Source organism: Canis lupus, chromosome 37, assembly GCF_011100685.1.
Source record: "Canis lupus familiaris isolate Mischka breed German Shepherd chromosome 37, alternate assembly UU_Cfam_GSD_1.0, whole genome shotgun sequence".
NCBI classification, from domain to species: Eukaryota; Metazoa; Chordata; class Mammalia; order Carnivora; family Canidae; genus Canis; species Canis lupus.
Genome location: NC_049258.1, coordinates 14,458,009 through 14,479,312, shown reverse-complemented (window position 1 = coordinate 14,479,312; position 21,304 = coordinate 14,458,009). Strand labels below are relative to the sequence as shown.

At 37.7% G+C, this 21,304-nt stretch overlaps 1 protein-coding gene across 4 annotated transcripts in view; it reads left to right on the top strand.

The window, feature by feature from the left end:
- The window catches only part of INO80D (INO80 complex subunit D), a 67,408-nt gene that overhangs the window by 26,519 nt on the left and 19,585 nt on the right, over positions 1-21,304 (top strand). For all 4 annotated transcript variants that reach the window (XM_038585504.1, XM_038585502.1, XM_038585505.1 and 1 more), the window contains 4 exons: positions 4,244-4,352; positions 13,425-13,649; positions 19,223-19,332; positions 21,131-21,264. In XM_038585504.1, the coding sequence (XP_038441432.1) occupies positions 4,244-4,352; positions 13,425-13,649; positions 19,223-19,332; positions 21,131-21,264 (578 nt within the window). The remainder of the gene's footprint in view (positions 1-4,243; positions 4,353-13,424; positions 13,650-19,222; positions 19,333-21,130; positions 21,265-21,304) is intronic.

Sequence of the window (21,304 nt, the reverse complement as noted above, 5' to 3'; positions counted from 1 at the left end):
TCAAGTCCCATGTCAGGCTCCCTGCATGGAGCCTGCTTCTCCCTCTGCCTGTGTTGCCCCTCTCTCTCTGTTTCTAATGAATAAATAAATAAAGTCTTTAAAAAAAAATAAAGTTCCCACATAGTAACATATTCTTTTTATGAAGTAGGATTTCCCAAAAGAAAAAAAAAGAAATAAAATGAAGAGCAGCATTATTTTACGTTGTTTGTAAATCTTAATGTGTGGTTTGCTGGAAGACAGCTAACTTGTCCTATCTGCTTCTGTATTCAATCTGTCGTGGTATGTGGTTTTGATTAGTATGTGAAAATATGGCCTTACAAGTTTGTTGGAAGTTGGAAAAGGGAAGAATACTAGCTTGTAAAAAATAATTGTGGATATTCTTATTTGGTTCTACACCACAATTTGACAAATGAGAGATTCTTAAAGATTACTTGCAGTTTGAAATCTGAAACCATATCAAGGAATTTTGCAAACACTACATCAATGGATTTTACATTGACCTGCTTTGCACCTTGAATGGATCTTTTAACCCATGCATGGTTTTGTAACATAATAAATATATTGTCCATTTGGAAAATACTGGTTTACCTAGTGAAACCTATGTTCCAAATGTGGACATACTTCATTATGCAAAATTTTAAAAATCATATCCATGCGATGCCTGGGTGGCTCAGTTGTTAAAACATCCAACTCAATCTCAGCTTAGGTCTTGATCTCAGGGTCATGGCTTCAAGCCTGGTGTTGGGCTCCATGCTAGTTGTGGAGCCTACTTAAAACAAAGTTATATTCATTAATATTACCACCAATCTCATTAGAAAAGTCTATTAGAAAGTTGTCATAGACTCACTGATGACTTCAAGTTTAAAGAAAATATCAAACTTTCAAGTGAAAATTTGAATCTCATTGTTGGCAACAAATATTGTACATTGTTTTCCTTGAAGTTATAGTTTCACTGTTCATTTTAGAAAAAATGACTGTCGGATATCCAAGTCTTAATAACCATAGTTTGTCAGTCATTGGTTCAAATAAAAATGATGTTGAATGAAAAGAAAGCCGCTAGTTCAGGTCACAGAACAGTGGCGTAAGACAACCACTGTACTTACTTGCTGTGCGGCAGAGGTGCTTTATGACTTCATATGATCACAAAGACTGCTGTAAAGATGTGTAAAGAACTAAGATTTCTTTTTTTAAGATTTTATTTATTCATGAGAGACAGAGAGAGAGAAGCGGCTCCATGCAGGGAGCCCGATATGGGACTCCATCCTAGGACTCCAGGATCACGCCCTGGGCCAAAGGCAGACGCTCAACTGTTGAGCCACCCAGGCGTCCCAAGAACTAAGATTTAATAAACAGTCTTTGATATATAGTGCTTTGTCAAGGATATTCTTAAAACTGTTTATTTAAAAAAAAAAATTTAACCACAAGTCATGGTGTGAAACATAGAATGTCTGCTAGTATGGTTGGTGCCACTGTGCTGAGTGCCACTCAGGTTTACCTACCTGGTGCCAATTCGTGCCGAGGTGCCAGCAGGTTTACCTACCATGGGTTTTTTGTTGTTTTCTTTCTTTCTTTCCTTTTTACTATTAGTGCCAACACCAACATAGTGAAAAAAGCTAAAGATGTCTAAACACACATCTAATAGTGTTGACCTAAGGAACTCCCTTAGAGGATTTCAGGGACCCCTTGAGATCTTTGGACCATTCTTTAAGTGAGAACTGCTATTTTGAATTAGTAATGTAGCTTTGAATATTTGTTTATAATGCTTTGTGGACATTTGTATTTCTTGTTTATTTTACATTTTGAGTTTTTTCACTCATTTTTATTGAAGGGCTTCTTTTTATTGATTTGGTGAGATCTTTTTATACATATTTCATGTTTTTTTGCAAAGTCTCCTCCCATTTGTTATCTTTGAAATACCTATGATAATGATTTTGGAATTTAGGAGTTAAAATTGTTTATATTTTCTACTTTTTTAGAATTTCTTCCTTTTGAATCAGGTGTTTTATTTTGTTTTGTTTCTTGTTTGGGCTCCAAAAGTATGTAATATATTCACCCATATTTTCTTTAAGTCCTTTTATTTATATCAAATGGTTATTTACATTGTAGTCCTCTATTTGGAATTCATTAGGTTTTAGTTTTGAGACAGACATCTAACTTTATTTCTTCCCAAATGTTTGCCTCTCATTCCACAATGTACCCACATCATCTACTAAATACTGATTTATACTTTTGTGTATTTATGGATGTTGGCAATATTTTTAGCTATAGAAACAAACAGTATGTTGTTTGTTGGGAGATGGTTTTCTGTCATTTTGAACAAAATGAAAACTTGCTTTTTTTTTTTTTGAATTCCAGCATATTAGGGGGCCTAGGTTTTCAAAACAAAGGTTACTTTGGAAAAGCCAGAAATCATAATGTACCGTTAGGACCAAGTATAGTCTGCATTCATGTCAGCAAAGAATACTTTTAGAAAAATTCAGTCTTAAAAATAAATTAAAAAGAAAAAAAAATTCAGTCTTGTAATCACCTTTTAAAGTACAGTCTTGTCTGGGCTGGTTATCTCAGTTAGTTATATTAAAACTAGTGATAATGAAGCCAAGATCAAAGGTTTGCTTTATTGGACAGTTAATTTCACAAGAGAAACAATTCCAACTTAGTTCTTACGACTTAGATTTTGACTTTTTGAGAGAAGGAATAGATGACTTAGCATTGATTATTACTAATTACACAAAAACAATGAAAGATAACTCATATTTTATTTTTAAAAGGTCCTTTTAGGTGTCACTTTGTGTTTAAAAGACCTCGCCTTTCAATATCCTATCCTGAAGCTAATGCTATTGTGGTTACTTGTTTTTTTTTTACGCTTTTTTTTTTTTATCACTATTTTAGTTGAGAAAAAGTACCTTTTTTTTTTTTTTTTAAGTAAGTTACTTTTTAAGGTAACATTCGGATAGTCACCTTGGAACTAGATTTGAGGCTTCTTTATTCCAGTGGCAATGTATTACTTGATTTTAAGCATTTATAATTTGCATTTCGATTAACCTTTTCTTAATTTCCCTGTTTGGCACATGTAAACTCATTTAAATTTATAGAAGGAACCTGTGAGGTTCTTTCTAACATAACTGCCTAATGAAGAAGGTCTTTTGATTTTTGAGGGTCTCCAGAAGGAAGACTGAATCCTAGCTACCAAGGAATCTAATTCAAGTCTCCTAGTGGTATGAGTATATTAAAGTTATGTATGTTAGACTGTGTAACATCGGTATTTTTCAAGATACAAAACTTCTAAAAAGGCAAAACCTTTATGTTAGTAGCTAGTAATTATCCAGCCATTAAAAATAGTAGCATTTGACAAAATAAGTTAGCATTGTTCACACTCTGGTTTTCTATTTATCCCTCTAAACTTGTTTTTCAAAATGCCATGAAATGTGGCAGCTCTCGTTGAAAAGAATTAAAAGAAACCCCAAGCCACCTTAGAAATAGAATATTGTCTTACCATCACTCTTCCTGCAGAGGGCAAGAGCCAGGGCATGGCCCTGCCTGATGGATGGAGTCCTTTTCCCCGGAGGTGTTGAGAAAGGGCATGAAGTGTCAGCCTTTGACAACTTATTCTAGGGCCCTTCTTTGTGGAAGTATGGAGTGAATCCACAAGTACCTTTTGACCCTTTTTTTTTTTTTAAGATTCTATTTATTTATTAATCAGAGAGAGAGAGGTAGTCAGAGGGAGAAGCCGGCTCCCTGTAGGAAGCCTGATGGAGGACTCGATCCTAGGACCCGGGGATCAAGCCCTGAGCCAAAGGCAAACCCTCAACCGCTGAGTCACCCAGGCATCCTGCTTTTGTCTTCTTTTATACCTAAACATACATTAGCCTCCTCTGCCCACCATCTTGAATATGTTTTATTTTTTTCTGACAGGTTTAATGTATGATATTTTGATACCTAAGAAATTCTACCTTTTTGCGGGGAGAAGGGACTTGAACTCTGCTTATGTTTCTACTCTGAAGTATCTAACAGAAGTTCATCCTTGGAATATAGCTTTTTTGTTCTAATGCCAGTACTTTAAACCTGCGTATATATCAGAGGCTCATTATTAATATTTTTGTCATAATAGGGATGAACCTCCTCAGGAGGCATTTATTCACACTGTGATAGTATGTGCTATGGATTTGGATCTTTTTTCCTAAATTTTAAATGAAAATACTTTTTTTTTTTTTCCTAACTTGCAATATCCTCTCCTATGTCCCAGGGTTGGACTGGTCGGAAGAGAGCGGAGAGGAACTGGAGGACTCAGAGCAGGCCTCGCCATACCAGGTGGCGTGGTCCATCCGAGAAACCCTCAGATATGAAAGACACACGTAAGTCTTCCTCTTTGTTTTTATTCTTAAATTACCCTTGCAGTGGCCTGATTTTTCGCTCTATATGCTAATGTTCTTTTATCGCATTGGATCTCGTTTGATTGTAATGGAAGTAAAATAAATTCCTCTTGGGAAGAATCGTACTATATTGTTTGAGGGAAGCTACTCTTCAGTTTTCTTGGTAAATTTGCTTCTGTACCTTTCCCATTTATTACTGAAGGAACCAACTATAATAGAATTTAGAATTGAAAAGGGACCTTAGAGATTAGTCTATCTCATTTTATAGAAGAGGACACCAAGGCCCAGCCAAGTGGAGGAACTGGCCTGTGGTCCCAGGGCTACTTGGAGTCCCACTGCCTGACTTCTGGATATTCTTAGACCCTATCCCTATACAGAGTAGCTGGGAACATTTTACTTCACCACTGTCTTCTACAAGATTGATCTGTTCTTTTTAGGCATTTAACGTGTGCTAAAATGTTTTTTGAGATAATTTCATTAGAGGTTCTTGGTATCTGCCTTATCAGAAGGCTGTAGAGTGACGAATGCACAGCCCCTTCCATGATAGAAAGCTTTCTGTTTCAGGGCACTGACTTAGGGATCCACTTAGTTCAGTGGGGCCATCCCAAGATAGATCCCTGTCTGTGGAGCTAAAAGATGAGTTTCAGACTCCACTAATGTTGTTGTTGTTGTTGTTGTTGTTAAGTATTGTCATTTGAATGGATCTTTGGTAAGATAGAGGGGAGACCAGTTCTCTATCTGCCCCATTTTATGTATCATTCAAGACTGCTTCCTTACCATTAGCATTTTTTTTTCAGATAAAGTACAGTTGCACTTTCACCATTATAGATACCACTAGTCATGCTTCCTCAGGGGGTGTTCATGCCAGCTTAACCTGATAGGGGATATTTTGAGTTAATTTTACAAATTGCTGTCATTGAGGTAGCATGAGTAAATGCTTAGCACAATAGCTGGTACCCGGGAGATGAATGATAAATGGTAGTACAGATTCCTGTTGGAATTCTCAGGATGACCCGAACATCCGGATGGGATATATTTGCTCCTCTATTCTTGCAGACTTTTCAGGATATTTCTTTTGTTGTTTTAGACTTGCAACCATCATATTTTTCTTCATCCCTGCGGCATTTTACTTCCTTGGTTGCTTCTGCTAACTGGCTTGCTCTTTGCCTTACCATGATACTCGTTTCCTCGTTCTTCTTTTCCTTCATATTTGTCTTCTTTTCACATAGCTATCCTTCTTGTCCAGCTGTCACTTTAGTCTCCTTCCTTCCTTCCTTCCTTCCTTCCCTCCTTCCCTCCTTCCCTCCTTCCCTCCTTCCCAGATTCAGGATATTCTTGTAGAACTCGTGTTGTGCGAGGCATGGAGCGCTTCATGTTGGTTCCCTGGAGTGAAACTTGATTGACATAGTTCCCCATCCTTTTCTTGTCTGTGTCTACCACTGTGCCCCTCTCATGGGAATCTTTGTCCTGCATTGAAACCACCCATAGAATAACCTTATTCCAGTTTCTTGTTGCAGCTACTTGTCATTTATTTTACCTTGTGCTTAGTGCAGTAGAAAATGGAAAGCTGTAGAAAATTGGCCCTACCTTGCCTGTCCATAATATCTTCAAGAAGTTTTTGGCATTTAAAATTTCTCAAAATGTTTTACCATTTAAATTCCTCTGAGTTCATTGAATTTTTGGAAGAAGAACTGGTAGTGGTCTGATTACCATTCTCTGCCACCCACCTACCCACCTGCTTACCCCCCAAACCTCCTTTTTGTGAGTTTTCTTGCTAAATCAGGATTATACTTGAAGAAATCTTAGGGAGAAAGTTTGGCTTTTTTTTTTTTTTTTTTTTTTTTTTTAAGTAAGCTTTATGCCCAGCAAGGGGCTTGAATTCACAATCCAGAGATCAGGAGCCAAATGTTCTACTGACTGAGCCAACCAGGTACCCCTGGCCTTGTTTTGGGAAAGATTTTTGGTTAGTTTAACTGTAGATGCATGTGCTGAAGGAGATCTTTCAGGCTCTTATATCTCAATAACAGAAAAAAGTTGGTATCTTAAATTCATTATTAACTGTAATTATTCCTAGTAACTGCTTACCTTTTCACATTCTTGATTGTGTCTTTGATAGAAAATGGTTCTTAATTTTTTTTAAAGATTTATTTTTAGAGAGAGACAGGCAGAGCGTGAGTGGAAGCAGGGACAGAGGGATCTTTAAGACTGCATGCTGAGCGTGGAGTCCAATGTAGGACTCTGTCCCATGACCCATGAAATCGTGAACTAAGTTGAGAGACCCAGAGTTGGATGCTTAAACAGCTGAGTCATCCAAGCGCCCCTAGTTCTTAATTTTAATGAGTACCATTTATTGGTCTTCTTTATGGATAATGTATTTGTGGCCCTTTAAGAAATCATTGCTTACCCCACAGTCATGAAGCTCTTCCCTAATACTATATTCTAGAAACTTTGTTTTACTAATAATCTTTGCAGAATTTATTCTTCTATAATTTGTATATAATGTGAGGTGCAGTGCTAAGGATCATTTTTTTCTGCGTGGATCTTCTGTTTAACCAACGCTATTGAAAAGCCTGTTGATCTTGCATTGTAACCCTTGGTATGTACATGTATGTTTATTTGTGCATTTTCTATATTTATTGGTCTTTTTAAAGAACCAGCTTTTGGTTTCATTGAGTTTTCTTTTAGCTTCATTTCATTGCTTTCTGTTCTTTGTTATTTCTTTCTATTATGTTCTTCTATTCTTTCCTCCTTTGTTTGAATTTGTTTCTCTTTCTCAGGTAGGTGATAGCTTAAATTAGGTAAACCTGAGGTCTTCCTTGTTTTCTGACACGTGGTGCTATACATGTCCCTCAACATTTGTTATAACCCCCGTAATATAATGCTGTTGTGTTTAAGCAGTTACTTATCTTTTAAGGGGATTGAAAAGAGAAATATTTACAATTTCTAGGGATTTTTTCTTTGAATAGTTCCCTATTTCCATCTGATGTCATTTTCTTTCTGTGTGAATGGTTTACTTGAATGTTTCTTGTAGTGCTGCTCTTCTGGTAATGAATTCTTTCAGTTTTATGTCTGGAAGAAGTCTTGATTTTGTCTTCATTTTTAAAATTTTCACTGAGGTATAATGGACTATGCCTTTTTAGAGGGGAATGGGAGGGCAGAGGGAGAGGGAGCCCAGTTTGGAGCCTGACGTGGGACTTGATCTCACAACCCTGTTTATGACCAGAGCCAAAATCAAGAGTCAGACACCTAACTAACTGAGCCACCCAGGCATCCCTATGCCTTTTTTATTTAATTGAAGTACAACTGACACAGTGTTACATTAATTCCAGGTATATAACAGAGTGATTTGACAAGCCTGTACGTTTGCTCTGTTCACCACAAGTGTAGCTCCCATCTGTCAGAATACAACCCTAATACTATTGACTGTATCCCCTGTGCTGTACTTTTTATTCCCATAATTTACTGCATAACTTGGAGTCTGCACCTCCCTCTCCCCTTCACCCCATTTTGCCTATGTCCCTATCCCCTGCCCTCTGGCAAGCACCAGTTTGTCCTCTATTTATAGGTATGTTTCTGCTTTGATTTGTTTTTTTAGATTCCACATGTTAGTGATCATATGGTATTTGTCTTCTCTGACTTATTTCCCTTATGCCTTCTAGGTCCATCCATGTTTGAAAGATGTATGCCTTCATTTTTAAAATATATTTTTTGCTGGCATAAAATCCTAGGTTGACAGTTTTTATTTCAGTATTTAAGGGTGCTGCTTACATGTCCTGCATTATTTCTGATGAGAAGTTAGCTATCCTTCACATCTTTGGTCCAAGGAATGTTATGTATCTTTTTTTTCCTAAGATTTTTCTCTTTATATTAATAGTTTTAAACCATTTGTATAGTTCATTTTCTTTATGTTTCTTGTCCTTGACAATGTTTCTTGTTCATTGACTTTTTTGGATCTGTAGGTTTATAATTTTCATGAAATTTAGAAAAATTTTGCCCTAGTCTTCAATTATTTTTCTTCCCCTTTCAATTTCAGAGACTTAGTTATACATATTTTAGGCTGCTTGAAATGATCACACAGCTTATTGATATTTACTTTTTTCCCAGTGTGTTTTTTCCTTTCTGTGTTTCATTTTGGAAAATTTCTATTACTGTCTTCAGGCTCCTTGATGTTTTATGGTCCCTAACCAGCCATCAATCCCATTCAATATATTTTTCATATTAGACATTGTATTTTTCATCCCTAGAAGTCTGTTTTGGGTCTTTTTAATATTGTCCATGTCTCTCCTTGACCTGGTCTTGATGATTCTACATTCTCAAACGTGTGAGATATGGTTAGAATAACTGTTTTTTGGGTTTTTTTCAAAGATTTTATTCATCCATGAGAGACACAGAGAGAGAGGCAGAGACATAGGCAGAGGAAGAAGCAGGTACTCTGCGGGGAGCCCGATGCAGCATTCGATCCCGAGACCGGGATCACAACCTGAGCCAAAGGCAGATGCTCAACCACTGAGCCACCCAGGTGCCCCTAATAACTGTTCTTTGATTCTTGGTTTACTAATTCTGTCATCTATATCATTTCTGGATCTGTTTTTGTTGATTAATTTTTCTCCTCGTGGGTTCTAGTTCCCTGTTTCTTTGAATGTCTGATAATTTCTAACTAAATGCCAGGCATCGTTAATTTTACTTATTTGATTCTGGCATTTTTGTCTTCCTTTAAGAGCATTGTTTAGGGACATAGTTAACTTACTTAGAAATAGTTTTCAAGGCTTGCTTTTTAAATTTTGTGATATGGGGCCACAGCAGCCTTTAATTGAGGGCCGATTATACCCCCCACTACTGAGGCAGTCTCCTCCTGGGTGGTCTACCCTGTGCCCTGCACTTTTGTGGGGTTTTCCCCCTCTAGATGGTAGGATCTCAAACTAAGTCTGCCCTGTGTGAGCCACTGGGACTGGTGCAGCCTCCTCTTTTCAGATAGCTCTTTCCTGGCCTCAGATATTCGTATACACTCTTGCACTGATCAGTACTCAAGTGAAGAACTGAGAGAGGAACATTCTGTACATTGTCCTCAGAGTGCTTCTCTGTGCACCTCTCTCCTTTCTAGTACTCTGTCCTAATTCCAGCATTCCTTAGTTAGTTGGATGTGGGTGAGCACCCCAAATCAATATCTTGTGTCTGAAATATAATTGTTAGGTATCATCTAGAGAACAAACTTGTGTCTTCAGTATTTCAGTGATGTTGAAGTTCTGAAGATAAAAGGAAAAGTAGAATAGGTTTTTTGCAGAAGAGAGGTCTAGTAAGATTGGATTGAAAAATAGTTGTGTTCTACATTAGTTAACCCAGATTGGCTATTTCTTTTTTTTATATATATTCTGTTAGATTCAACTTACTAATGCTTTTTGACTCTAAGATCATAAATTTTTTATTTATTTATTTATTCATGAGAGACACAAAGAGAGAGAGAGAGAGAATGAGAGAAGCAGAGGGAGAAGCAGGCTCCATGCAGAGCCCGACGTGGGACTCGATCCCCGGTCTCCAGGATCACGCCCTGGGCTGAAGGCGGCGCTAAACTGCTGAGCCACCTGGGCTGCCCTGACTCTAAGATCATTAATAAGATTTTCCTACAGGGCAGCTGGGTGGCTCAGCCAGTTAATCATCTGTCTTTGTCTCAGGTCATGATCCTGGATCGAGCCCCACATCGGACTTCCCTGTTCATTGGAGGGTCTGCTTCTCCCTCTCTCCTAACTGTCCCCACTATTGTACTCTCTTTCAATAAATAAAATATTAAAAGAAAAAAAGATTTTCCTTTTGTCATATTGTCCTTATTAATAAGTGGGGTTTGTTTTTTTGTTTGTTTTTGTTTTTGTTTTTTTTTGCAATCTTTTTTTTTTTTTTTTTTTTTTTTAAAGAATCTTCCTTTCTTTTCTGACATCTGGAATATTTTGTGTATGATTGGAATCATTTTTTCTTTGACTATTCTTGATAGAGCTCATGATAGAACCGTTTAGGCCAGGAGTTTTGTGTATTTCAGAAGTGATTTAATTTTAGTTAATGGATATAGATTTTGGTATCTAATAATACTACCTGTACTTATATTGTCATTTCAGATAGGTCATTTCTTTTTGTTCTCTTCACAACCTTGGGAGATAGGCGAACCAGCTCTTATGATTTCACAGGTGAGGAAAGCAGCATAGTGAGAATACAGTAGGTGGCAGGCCTGTCACTGCTGGTAAATGATGGCCACTGGCTTTTCTCTGCCCCGTCTGCTACTCTTCATCCACAACCAGGTGTGAAATATAGATGTTACAGCATGTTAGAAGTGGGAGGCATGTTGAGATTGTCTAGTTAGGGACCACAGGTCCCATAGACCTGTGCAGGTCTGCAAACTAGATCAGCTCAGAGCTTCAGAATACACTTTGGAAACTTGTATGATAATGATGGAACATGCCGCAACATCCAGGTGCATCTGTCCATTTGTTGTCAACTTGAGAACTGCTGACCTGTTCTGTCCTCTCCACCATTACAGAGTGTTTTCAAACAATTGCTTTGGCAAGTGACTCTTACCTGAACTTTACTTTCCCTTTAAGACTAGCTGTTTCTCCTCTCTTTCTATTAATAACCCTTCCATTCCCCTAGTTATGCAAGTTCAAAGTCATTGAGTCATTATTGACTTTCTTATCCTTCATATGCAGTCACCAAATTGAGTTCATTCTTTTATGATAATGGCCCTCATAGGTCTTGTTCTTTCTATTATCTCTGGGGCCTTTTCCTTAGTCACTCCCTTGCCCTTCAGTTGCTCGGTGTTGGCTGTGAAATCTGTAGTCCTTCCTGCACTGTGCTCCTGTTTATCATTTCCAACGGTTTTTCCCACTCTGCCTTCGAGGCCTCAGCTGTACTTTAAATCCTTTATGTCTGAGATGGAATTTATTTCCTGCCCCAGATCTGCTCTTGCTCCTGTTCCATGATCTTCCACTCATTTCTTTTTTTTTTTTTCTTTTCCTCTTCCTCATTTCTACCTGATGACCGCGTAATCTTTCTCACGCATGGCTCTATTAGTGTTATCTATTGTTTTCAAACTGTGAAGTTCTCTACCACCGGTAGAATAAAGATTAAACTCTTTCATCTGGTGTTTAGGTTTAGAAAGTTCTCCTTACTCGCCGTCATTCACTTATGTGTGCCAGCCACATCTTAGCCAAAGCAAGCTACTTAGTACTTGTGTTACCTGTTCGTCTCTGAAGCCAGCCTTGTATTCCTTTATCCTTGTAAGATATCCTTTTTCTTCTCTTCAAATTCTACACCCTCTTGATGATTCAGTTCTTTTCTCTTTTTCTAAGATTTTATTTATTCATGAGAGACACAAAGAGAGAGAGGCAGAGACATAGGCAGAGGGAGAAGCAGGCAAGCAGGCTCCCTCTGGGGAGCCTGATACAGGACTCGATCCCAGGACCCGGGGTCATGCCCTGGGCCAAAGGCAGACACACTCAACCACTGAGCCACCCAGGGGTCCCGACAGTTCAGTTCTGTTGGCATCTCCTCTACAAAGCCCCTCATCCTGCAGTCTTGCTAGTGAACTTCAGTAGCACTTTAGCCATATCTGTACCTCTCTCTGTCACTTATTGTTCTCTGCCTCACATCAAAGGTTATTTATAGTACCTCCTGGCTCTACTAGAATTCCCAAATGAAAACCTGCTATGGGACTTCGGGGAACAATTCAAAATAAAGATTCCTGGGTCCCATTCCATGGAAATTCTGGTTCAGTAGATCTCAAAGTGTGAAAAGCTCCTGGATTTTTCTAATGGAAGGTCAGATACTTGAATCCTCAGGCAGCCTGCTCCACGGTTTTAGTTACTGATTCAATCTTTTGAATTGTTTAACTTTGGCAATGTGTTTATCTTGTCTAAACTGCATTGTAAGCCGCTTAAATTTTTTTCTCCTTTATAGTACTCAACATAGTAGATATACAGCAAATGTTGAATGCTAAATAAATGAAAAGATTGAAGTAAGAGCCTTCAGTTGGTATATTTGTAGTAGTCAATCTACTGAAGAGAAATACTTCTTAGGACTTATTTTTTAGACCAGAAGTTTGCGAAGTAACCTATATGGGCTATTCTGAAGGAAAAGAGAATGAAACCACTTAATAAAGTTGAGAGAAACCAAGCAATGATTTACAGAAGATTGGTAGTGTATGGTTGGTAGTATCACGTGTGTGCCATTTAAAGAAGGTAAAATAACACCAGTTTTCAAGTCTAGTGTATATTATCCTTAACAGTAAAAAGTGATATTACATTTATTCCATAAAAAAGTGACCTTTGTAATCTCACTGGGGGCAGACATGGTGACTAACCATTGACTCTCTCGTGGAGTCTAGACGTGGTCTCAGCATCTTTTCAAGGTAGCACTCTAGTGCGGTCCGCCAGTCGGTCACAGTAGCATGATGCACAGCCACCTCTGTGTAATCCCTGGCGTATGCGGTGTTGTTTAAGGTATCTCCTGTGTTAAAAATAAAAACAATAGTAATAATAATAAATACTCTAGAATGATTACAACCCACATTCTGTAAGTGCTTGGCAAGAAAAGGGTAGTTAAAGCCAGTACATCTGAAAGGGCAGCTCTTTGATAAGACACTGGTGGAATTCAGTGCTCTATTTCTGGTACGACCTCTCTTTAATGAAATGATGCTGAGTGTTTCCTCATCCCCGCCCTGTCATTTACTCAGACTTTGTAGTCAGCAAAGGTAAAGGAATGATTTTCTTCCTGAGAACCCCCTAGTCTCTTAAAATTCAGAAGAGCCTGATGTATGAAGTATTTTAACTGTAACATGCGGAGCAAGGGAAGCATCTGAAGGCGTTGGGTGGTCTCTGCTGCCTTATTTATTGTTGACATACTGTACTTGCCTTCAGCTCTGGAAAGCCCCTCCTTGGTGACATTGGTGGTCACCTGCCACAGATTTTAACCCCTTTGCACCGGATCAGCTTCCTAACCCCGCCCCCCCCCCCACACACACACACTGAGCCTAACTTTTAATCGGTTTCTCACTTCTCTCCCTGCGCTTTCCAGGTCAGATGACGATGATACGGAGAGTAGGAGCTCCAGGGTGACCCAACTTTGCACTTACTTTCAGCAGAAATATAAGCACCTCTGCCGCCTGGAACGGGCAGAATCGCGTCAAAAGAAATGCCGGCACACGTTTAGGAAAGCCCTGCTGCAGGCGGCCAGCCGGGAGCCTGAGAGCACTGGGCAGCTGATGCAGGACCTGCGCAGAGCGGCGTGCCGCCGCACCAGGTGAGCGCCCCGCCTCTCGGCACCTCGCCTCGGCTCTGTATTTGTGGGTTTGTTTTGTTTTGTTTTGTTTAAGATTTTAAAAAAAGTTTATTGGGCAGCCCAGGTGGCTCCGCGGTTTAGCGCCGCCTTCAGCCCAGGGCGTGATCCTGGAGACCCGGGATCGAGTTTCGCGTCGGGCTCCCTGCATGGAGCCTGCTTCTCCCTCTGCCTGTGTCTCTGCCTCTCTCTGTGTGTGTCTCTGTGTGTCTCTCATGAATAAATAAAATCTTTAAAAAAAATTATTCATGAGACAGAGAGAGGGAGGCACAGACAGACAGTAGGAGAAGCAGGCTCCACGCAGGGAGCCCGACGCGGGACTCAATCCCGAGACCCTGGGGTCAAACCCTGGGCCAGAGGCAGACACTCAAGCAGTGAGTCGCGGAGCCACCCAGGCGCCCGCGTATTCTGTGTTTCGAGGGCATCGTTGAGACACAGTGGGCAGTGGGCGTTTAAGCCTGAAATAATCAGGTGTTGGCATTTTGGGTTTGTGGCTCAGATAAAGTTCTACACACGGCAGAAGAACAGAGCCACAAGCTGTCAGTAAAAGCCTGGCTGTTACTTTGCCAGAGTTTGACTAGAATTTATTCAGTAACATATTTGGGAATGTTACCTGTCTTTAAAAAGATAACAATGCTTAAAAATTTCATGTATTAGAAGTAATATTTATAGTTGTTGGGGTTTTTGTTTTGTTTTGTTTTGTTTTACTACAGAAGTAGTACTTTAGATTTCTTAAATTATTTTAAAGTTTTCTTTCTAGCGTATTTCCTGTCTTCAGAATACTACATTGCATTTCTTTTTGGGGGGGAAATCTTTTCTGTTTGTAGTCCAGGTATTTGCTTGTTATAAATTTGAAAAAATAGAACATAAAGAAGGGAGACATTTCCACGATATCACTGCACAAAACCAAGAATGAGTACTATGAGCATTTTGATTGTTTCCTTCTAGTCTTTTTTTCTTCATGTGTGTGTATGCGTGTGTAAGGAATCCTCAGTGAGCCATGATTATGTATTAAAGCGCAAAATTGAGGTCAAGCCATGTGCATAATATATTTTCTCCTTTTTTCCATTTAATATTGGAATATGACATTTTTCTCATAATAATAATTCTTTAAAACATGGCTTTTAATGGCTTTATAATATGACGTCACTCCTTGGACTGTTTCTGTTTTATGTATGTATTTAAGTAAAACTGGGTCTGTATACTTTAACAGCTGTGTCCAGTTTTTTCCCTTAAAAATATATTATAGCTATCCCCCTATATTCTTAGAAATTATTATGAAAACATGATTTTTAATGTGTGTGTACTATTTTCTTGACTAAAATTCCATATATTGGATATGTAGAGTTATCTGATTTTTCAGTGAAGAAATTATGGTGTTATTACCATTTTGGAAATTAGGTGGTGAAGACTAAATAATTACTTATTTAGGTTATGTACCTTTTAAAAATACTAGCTTAATTGGATTGAAATATTCCAAAGTATCTTCATATTTAATTAAAGAAATAATTTTACAATTTAGAAGGCATAGTTCTTTATGGAGTTTATTGTTTCACACTTTTTTTTTTTCACATAACAGCCTTCAGGTATACACACACATACACACACACACATTTTTAGGAGCTTTTATACCAAAATATTAGCAGTGGCTATCTCTAGAGGGTGGGATTATTGATAAAGTTAAAAAAAATAAGTAGTCTGTTTGTTCTAATTTTTGTATAGTGATCACGAATCAGAGGAAAAGTGTTTAAAACAAAACTAAAAAAAGATAACCTTTGTTTTATAGCTACTGATCATATTTTTTAGCAGATATTTTTGAAATTTCATTTTGCTTTTCTGTATTTTGGTGTTCATTATATTTGTCATAAAAAGAATAACCTGTTTTTCAAATGCATATATTAAAAACTACTATGCCCTTAAGAATTTTCTGTTGCTTGGCATATTCAGACTTGTTTGAAACTTTGTATGTGGTCTAATATGCCTACATAATGATTGCTGCCTGCAGTATATTCCCTCACTCTAGGAGCCCCCACTCCTGTGTAGGGGAGAAGGTAGTGTCTATTCTAGAACATCTTTTAAGTATTAGCTTATTTACTGAGAGACTTATTTTCTCAGAGAAACATTCCCAGGTTCCCCTATGTTAGGATACCCTCTTATATGTGCCTGTTGTGCTCTGTACCCTGCTTCATTGTAGAATTGTATACTAATATTTCTGTCAGGCTAGACAGTCATTTTTTTTTTTTTAAGATTTTATTTATTTGAGAGAGAGAATACAAGCAGTGGGGAATGGGGGGCGGCCAGCAGAGAGAGAAAGACTCCCCGCTGAGCAGGGAGCCCCACGCCAGGCTGGATCCCAGGATCCTGAGATCATGATCCAAGCTGAAGACAGATGCTCAACCAACAGAGCCACTCAGGCGCCCCAAGCTAGACAGTCATTTTTGTGAGGGCAGGAGCAATGTACTTTATTTTTAATCTCTAGCATTGATGAATAAATGGATAGAATTAAATAAGTGAAGAGACACTTGTTCTCTATTTGAAAGAATTCACTGGTTTGACATAGGTTTTAAAATAATGATACCTAACATTTATGTTAGTTAAGGCTTTCAAGTGTACAATTTCAGTAGAGACTTCGTTTTGTCCAGCTTGAAGCAATCTGTATGTAGAGCATTGTGTACATTGAATCTAGTATATTATTATGACCTTGTCAAAGGTGTAAGTAAGGGACTGTACTCTTTTGAGTTTGAGACAATTTGGTATTTGTGTAGAAAACTGTATTTATCTATGATTTTTAACCGGCAGAATCAATCCCCCACCACACACTCCTGCTTTTTTTCAAAACATTTACACAAACCATCATCAGTGATTTGGGAAGAAAAAAAAATTTCATGATAACTAAATTACTAAACAGATACCAAGGTGAACTCTAATATTCAGTTCTCAAATTTATTTGATGTCATTTGGTTATGTCACTCATGTTTAATAAAAGGTTTATTCCCCAGTGCCTCCCTGATAATCGTTTAACAGTGAGCCATAATCATTTGTTGGTGATTGGTAGTGTAGTACTTTATATTTTAGGCTCAAAAAATCAGCTGTCAGCTATTTGATATTTTTGCTTTCAAAGACTAATTTCACAAAAGACTTTTTGGTTTTTTTTTATTCATGAGAGAAAGAGGCAGAGACATAGGCAGAGGGAGAAGCAGGCTCCCTGCAGGAAGCCCGATGTGGGACTCGATCCCGGAACCCCGGGATCACGCCAAGTCAAAGTCAGATGCTCAACACTTAGCCACCCAGGCACCCCTCAAAAGACATTTAAAAAGTTGCTTTTAGATGTTTTAGAAGTTAAAACTTTAATGACTGCTTTTTTTTTTTAATTTTTTTTTTTAATTTTTATTTATTTATGATAGTTACAGAGAGAGAGAGGCAGAGACACAGGCATAGGGAGAAGCAGGCTCCATGCATCGGGAGCCCGATGTGGGATTCGATCCCGGGTCTCCAGGATCACGCCCTGGGCCAAAGGCAGGCGCCAAACCGCTGCGCCACCCAGGGATCCCTAATGACTGCTTTTTAATAGATATTCTTTAATATACAGTTTGAATATAAACTGAGTAACATTATTGTTTCTCATCTAATAGCTTTGTCATATATATTGGTGAATATGTGGAATAAGCCACTGAAATAGGTTAAGTATATAAACTCAAATCTGAGTATCTTGTAGCCAACAATCCTGCAGAGGCTAGTGTTGTTTGTGTAGAAACTATTGTGAAGGGAGAGGATCTAATCATACAAAAGGGAACCTTCTAGTAGGTGTTTTCACATTAAAAAACATCAAAATGTTTTGGTAAATTCTCCCTTTGTTTTGTTGGGATTATCTGGATAATAAAATCTGTCTAACATCAGGCATTTTTACCTCAATTATCCAGGGGGGTATTGAAATTCTGACTTAGTTTATTTTACTGTTTAAGAGAAAGATTGATGAGTTGGAACATATCATCAGTTTTACAAAATGAAACCAGTAGTTCCCTCTGAAGTCTAGGTTAGATAAAAATGAGGGAATGTGTTATACGCTAGGCTTGGTAGATGGCTGAACAGATTACTGAAGTGTCCCACAAAAATAATCCATTCAATATAGAGAACTGCCTTCTATTTAATCTAGACCAAGAGAATGGGATAAACTGCAGCCATAGTACAGCTTCATTTGAAATTGTGTATCCTTTTTACAGACCTAACTTAATTAATGGCTCACTTCCCAGCTCTTGTGATTCTGATGTATCTTGCAGAACTTACTTTTTTTTCCCCAGATCTCTTAGTTAAAGCAACTTTGATGGCAGCTCCTGGTTCTCTGTTTGCATTGATTGTGTATATGAAAGTTATAGTAGAAATTTTGTTTAGAATTTCTGTAAATTCATATGTAATTTGGGTTCTATATGACCTTCTAATCAGTATAAATCATTCCACTGAAATTCTTAGGTACAGAAACAATTCAAAAGATAATTTTGATGCCTCATGCGTGATTTTAGTATATTATGTAGATGCTTTTTCTACCTCAGACATGTGTAAAGTCCTACCAGTTTGTGATGCATAAGAGAGTCAAATAAACAGGATAGTTTTATGCTTCTAAGAACTTCATTATGTTTATTTTTATTTTTTAATGTTTGTATAAAACTATGGAAAGATCAAATAAACTAATGAAATGAATACTTAATATAGAAGGACTGGGAACTGGCAAATTGGGACAAGGGTAGAAAGGAGACTCTTTGCTGCCTAACTTTTTATTCTTTGGTGTTTCTGGAACCATGTGAATGCATCAAATATTTAAATGTTGAATATACAGAGTGGAAATAACATTTAATGAAAGATGGAGTTGCACATATTATAAAAAGTTTTAAAAATATATCCAAAGTGAGTTCATTTTGGAGAGCAAATCAGTTACTTCTGCAGGTCATTATCCCCTTCCTCCTATATTAGATCAAGTTTTTTGCAGCTTGACATGACCAAAATCTCATGAGGATAATGATACCAGCAACTAACAACCATTGATCATTTACTAGGTATTATACTATCTACTATATGTGGTAAGTATTTTAGATGTGTTGTATCTTTTGGTGCTTACCTATCAGTCAAAAGTATTCTTATCTTCACTTGATAGGTGAGAAAGTTGATGCTTAAGCAAGGCTAAGTAACTTGCCCAGGATCACGCAGCCGGAGGAGGTAGAGCTGAGATTCAGAATTAGGCCTGACTGATCTAGGCTCGTGTTTATCACTTTTTTGTTTACTCACTGCCTCTTAGTAAAAGGAACCAGAAATAATACTTAAAATAGGAAAAAAACAGGGATAGTTGAAATCAATAATAATACAATAATTGTTTTGTCAATAGATTGGGGAGATACTGGAACTGGTCATTATAACTCCTCTATTTACCTTTAGTTGATGAACATAGGTAAAATGTTGGTGTTACGATCTGCTAACATAGTGCTGAAAAGTTGCCCTGGATTCTTAAAGCATTTTTCAAAGTTAATTTTGTCTCTTTGCTTTCTTAGCATAAGCCGGACCAAGTCGAGGGAGGTAGAGCCAGCAGCATGCAGTGGAACCATGAAGGGTGAACGGTGCCCTAACAAAGCCCTTCCATTCACCAGACATTGTTTCCAGCGTATCCTCTTAACTGAATTGAATGTGCATTGAAAAGTATTCACTTATTGGGTGCTAGTATTTCATTCTTAAGCCAAGGGAATGACTTCTATAATCAGAACTATTTTATGTTTAAAATTTTTATACAACTTCTCTTTGTCATGATGTCTTCCTAATAATTTTTTCTCTGCTTCTGTCATTGTGACTCTTTATTCAAGAATTACATTAGAATCTGCGAAACCGATACCAAGTAGCAGATTTCTTTCGTGGCCATCACTTAAATTAAAAGAATTCTGGTTCTTGCAGTGGTTCTAAGTAGTTTGTGAGAAGCAACTATAACACTCATTGATGGAGAAATCATGTCCTATTATTCAAAAACTGATTTTAGTCTTCCAAGAAAGTTACGCACAATGTGCCTTTTGGTCTGGGAATAATTTCTTTTTATGGAGCACAGTGCTGATTTGAAATGAAAGAAAGATAAACATCACTGACTAGGAAAGAAGATACATTAAGACAGAATATACTTGAGGAAAACCTGTGTGGTAAAGGGCTTCAGGCTGGTTATGAAATCTTATTACTCTCACTTTTATTAAACATTTAAAATTCGGTAGCATTTAAAAAATTTATACAGTAGCAATTACTTGTTCTTCTTTATTATCTTTGACTTTTTTGCCCTCCTTTCTGTTCTTTGGCATTAAATTTTCACAACTTTTTTAGCAGCCCTTTCTGCACAGCAAAGGTTTTATAAATAGCCTTAACTATAAAAGCATAAAGGTAAAACAGTAAGGTACCTTCTTGATAGGTGTAAAGTATGTCTTGTGCTAGGGGCTAAAAGTTTGGATGCTTAGAAATGTTGACAAAGTAAAGGTGATGTTCCAGTTTTTTGTTTTTTTTTTTTTTAAATTTTTTTTTAATTTATTTATGATAGTCACAGAGAGAGAAAGAGAGAGAGGCAGAGACATAGGCAGAGGGAGAAGCAGGCTCCATGCACCGGAAGCCCGATGTGGGATTCGATCCCGGGTCTCCAGGATCGCGCCCTGGGCCAAAGGCAGGCGCCAAACCGCTGCGCCACCCAGGGATCCCATGATGTTCCAGTTTTAATGGTAAAGTTTTGATATAAAAGTAATTTTTCATAAGTTATAAATTTGAATTTTGTGTTGGAAATGGGAAATGGAAAATCAAATTTGGATAGATGAGCTTTTTTTAATTATATCTTAAAATTTTTATTCTTCTTGATGAGAATTATATGTGAAAGTTTTCCTTAAAAGAGAGTGATTTTTTTCTAACCATTGTAGTGGAATTTTTAGGAGATAGTGTATTTAAACAACCCTCTGTTTTCCAAATAACAAAAATCAGAATGTCCATAAAGGAGACTCCTATTCGGAGCCCTTAGCAAAATAGTCTCCGTTAGTAATATCTTCTGATAAATTCAACAATGATCATTTCCCATATCAGTAGTGGGGGTTGGTCCTTCAGCTTTAAAGGATAAGAAAATTTATTACTTACAAATAGAAGTAAGGGAAGAAGCAGATTTTTTTTCCTTAAAGGTTAATTTCTTTATTTTGAGAGAGCGTGTTTGTGCATGCTGCAGGAGAGAGGGAGAAGGTGAGAGAATCTCAAGTAGACTCCCCACTGAGCATGGAGCCCCAGATGGGCTCAAACCCACGACCCTGAAATCACAACCTGAGTCAAAACCAGAGTCGGGTGCTAAACTGACTCTGCCACCCAGGTATTCCAGGAGCAGATTTTATATAAAAATTTAAAACTTAATAAATAATTTGAGTTTCAGTGCATTATATTCCTAACTTTGAAAACCACAGATATCCTCTTGAACCGCTCTCAGCAGCTTTTCTCAAGTTGCACGGCCAAGTTTGCAGACGGACAGCAGTGCTCTGTGCCCGTGTTTGACATTACACACCAGACCCCTCTGTGTGAAGAACATGCCAAAAAAATGGTGAGTTCAGATTTTATTTTCTGCAGCTGAGGCTTTCAAA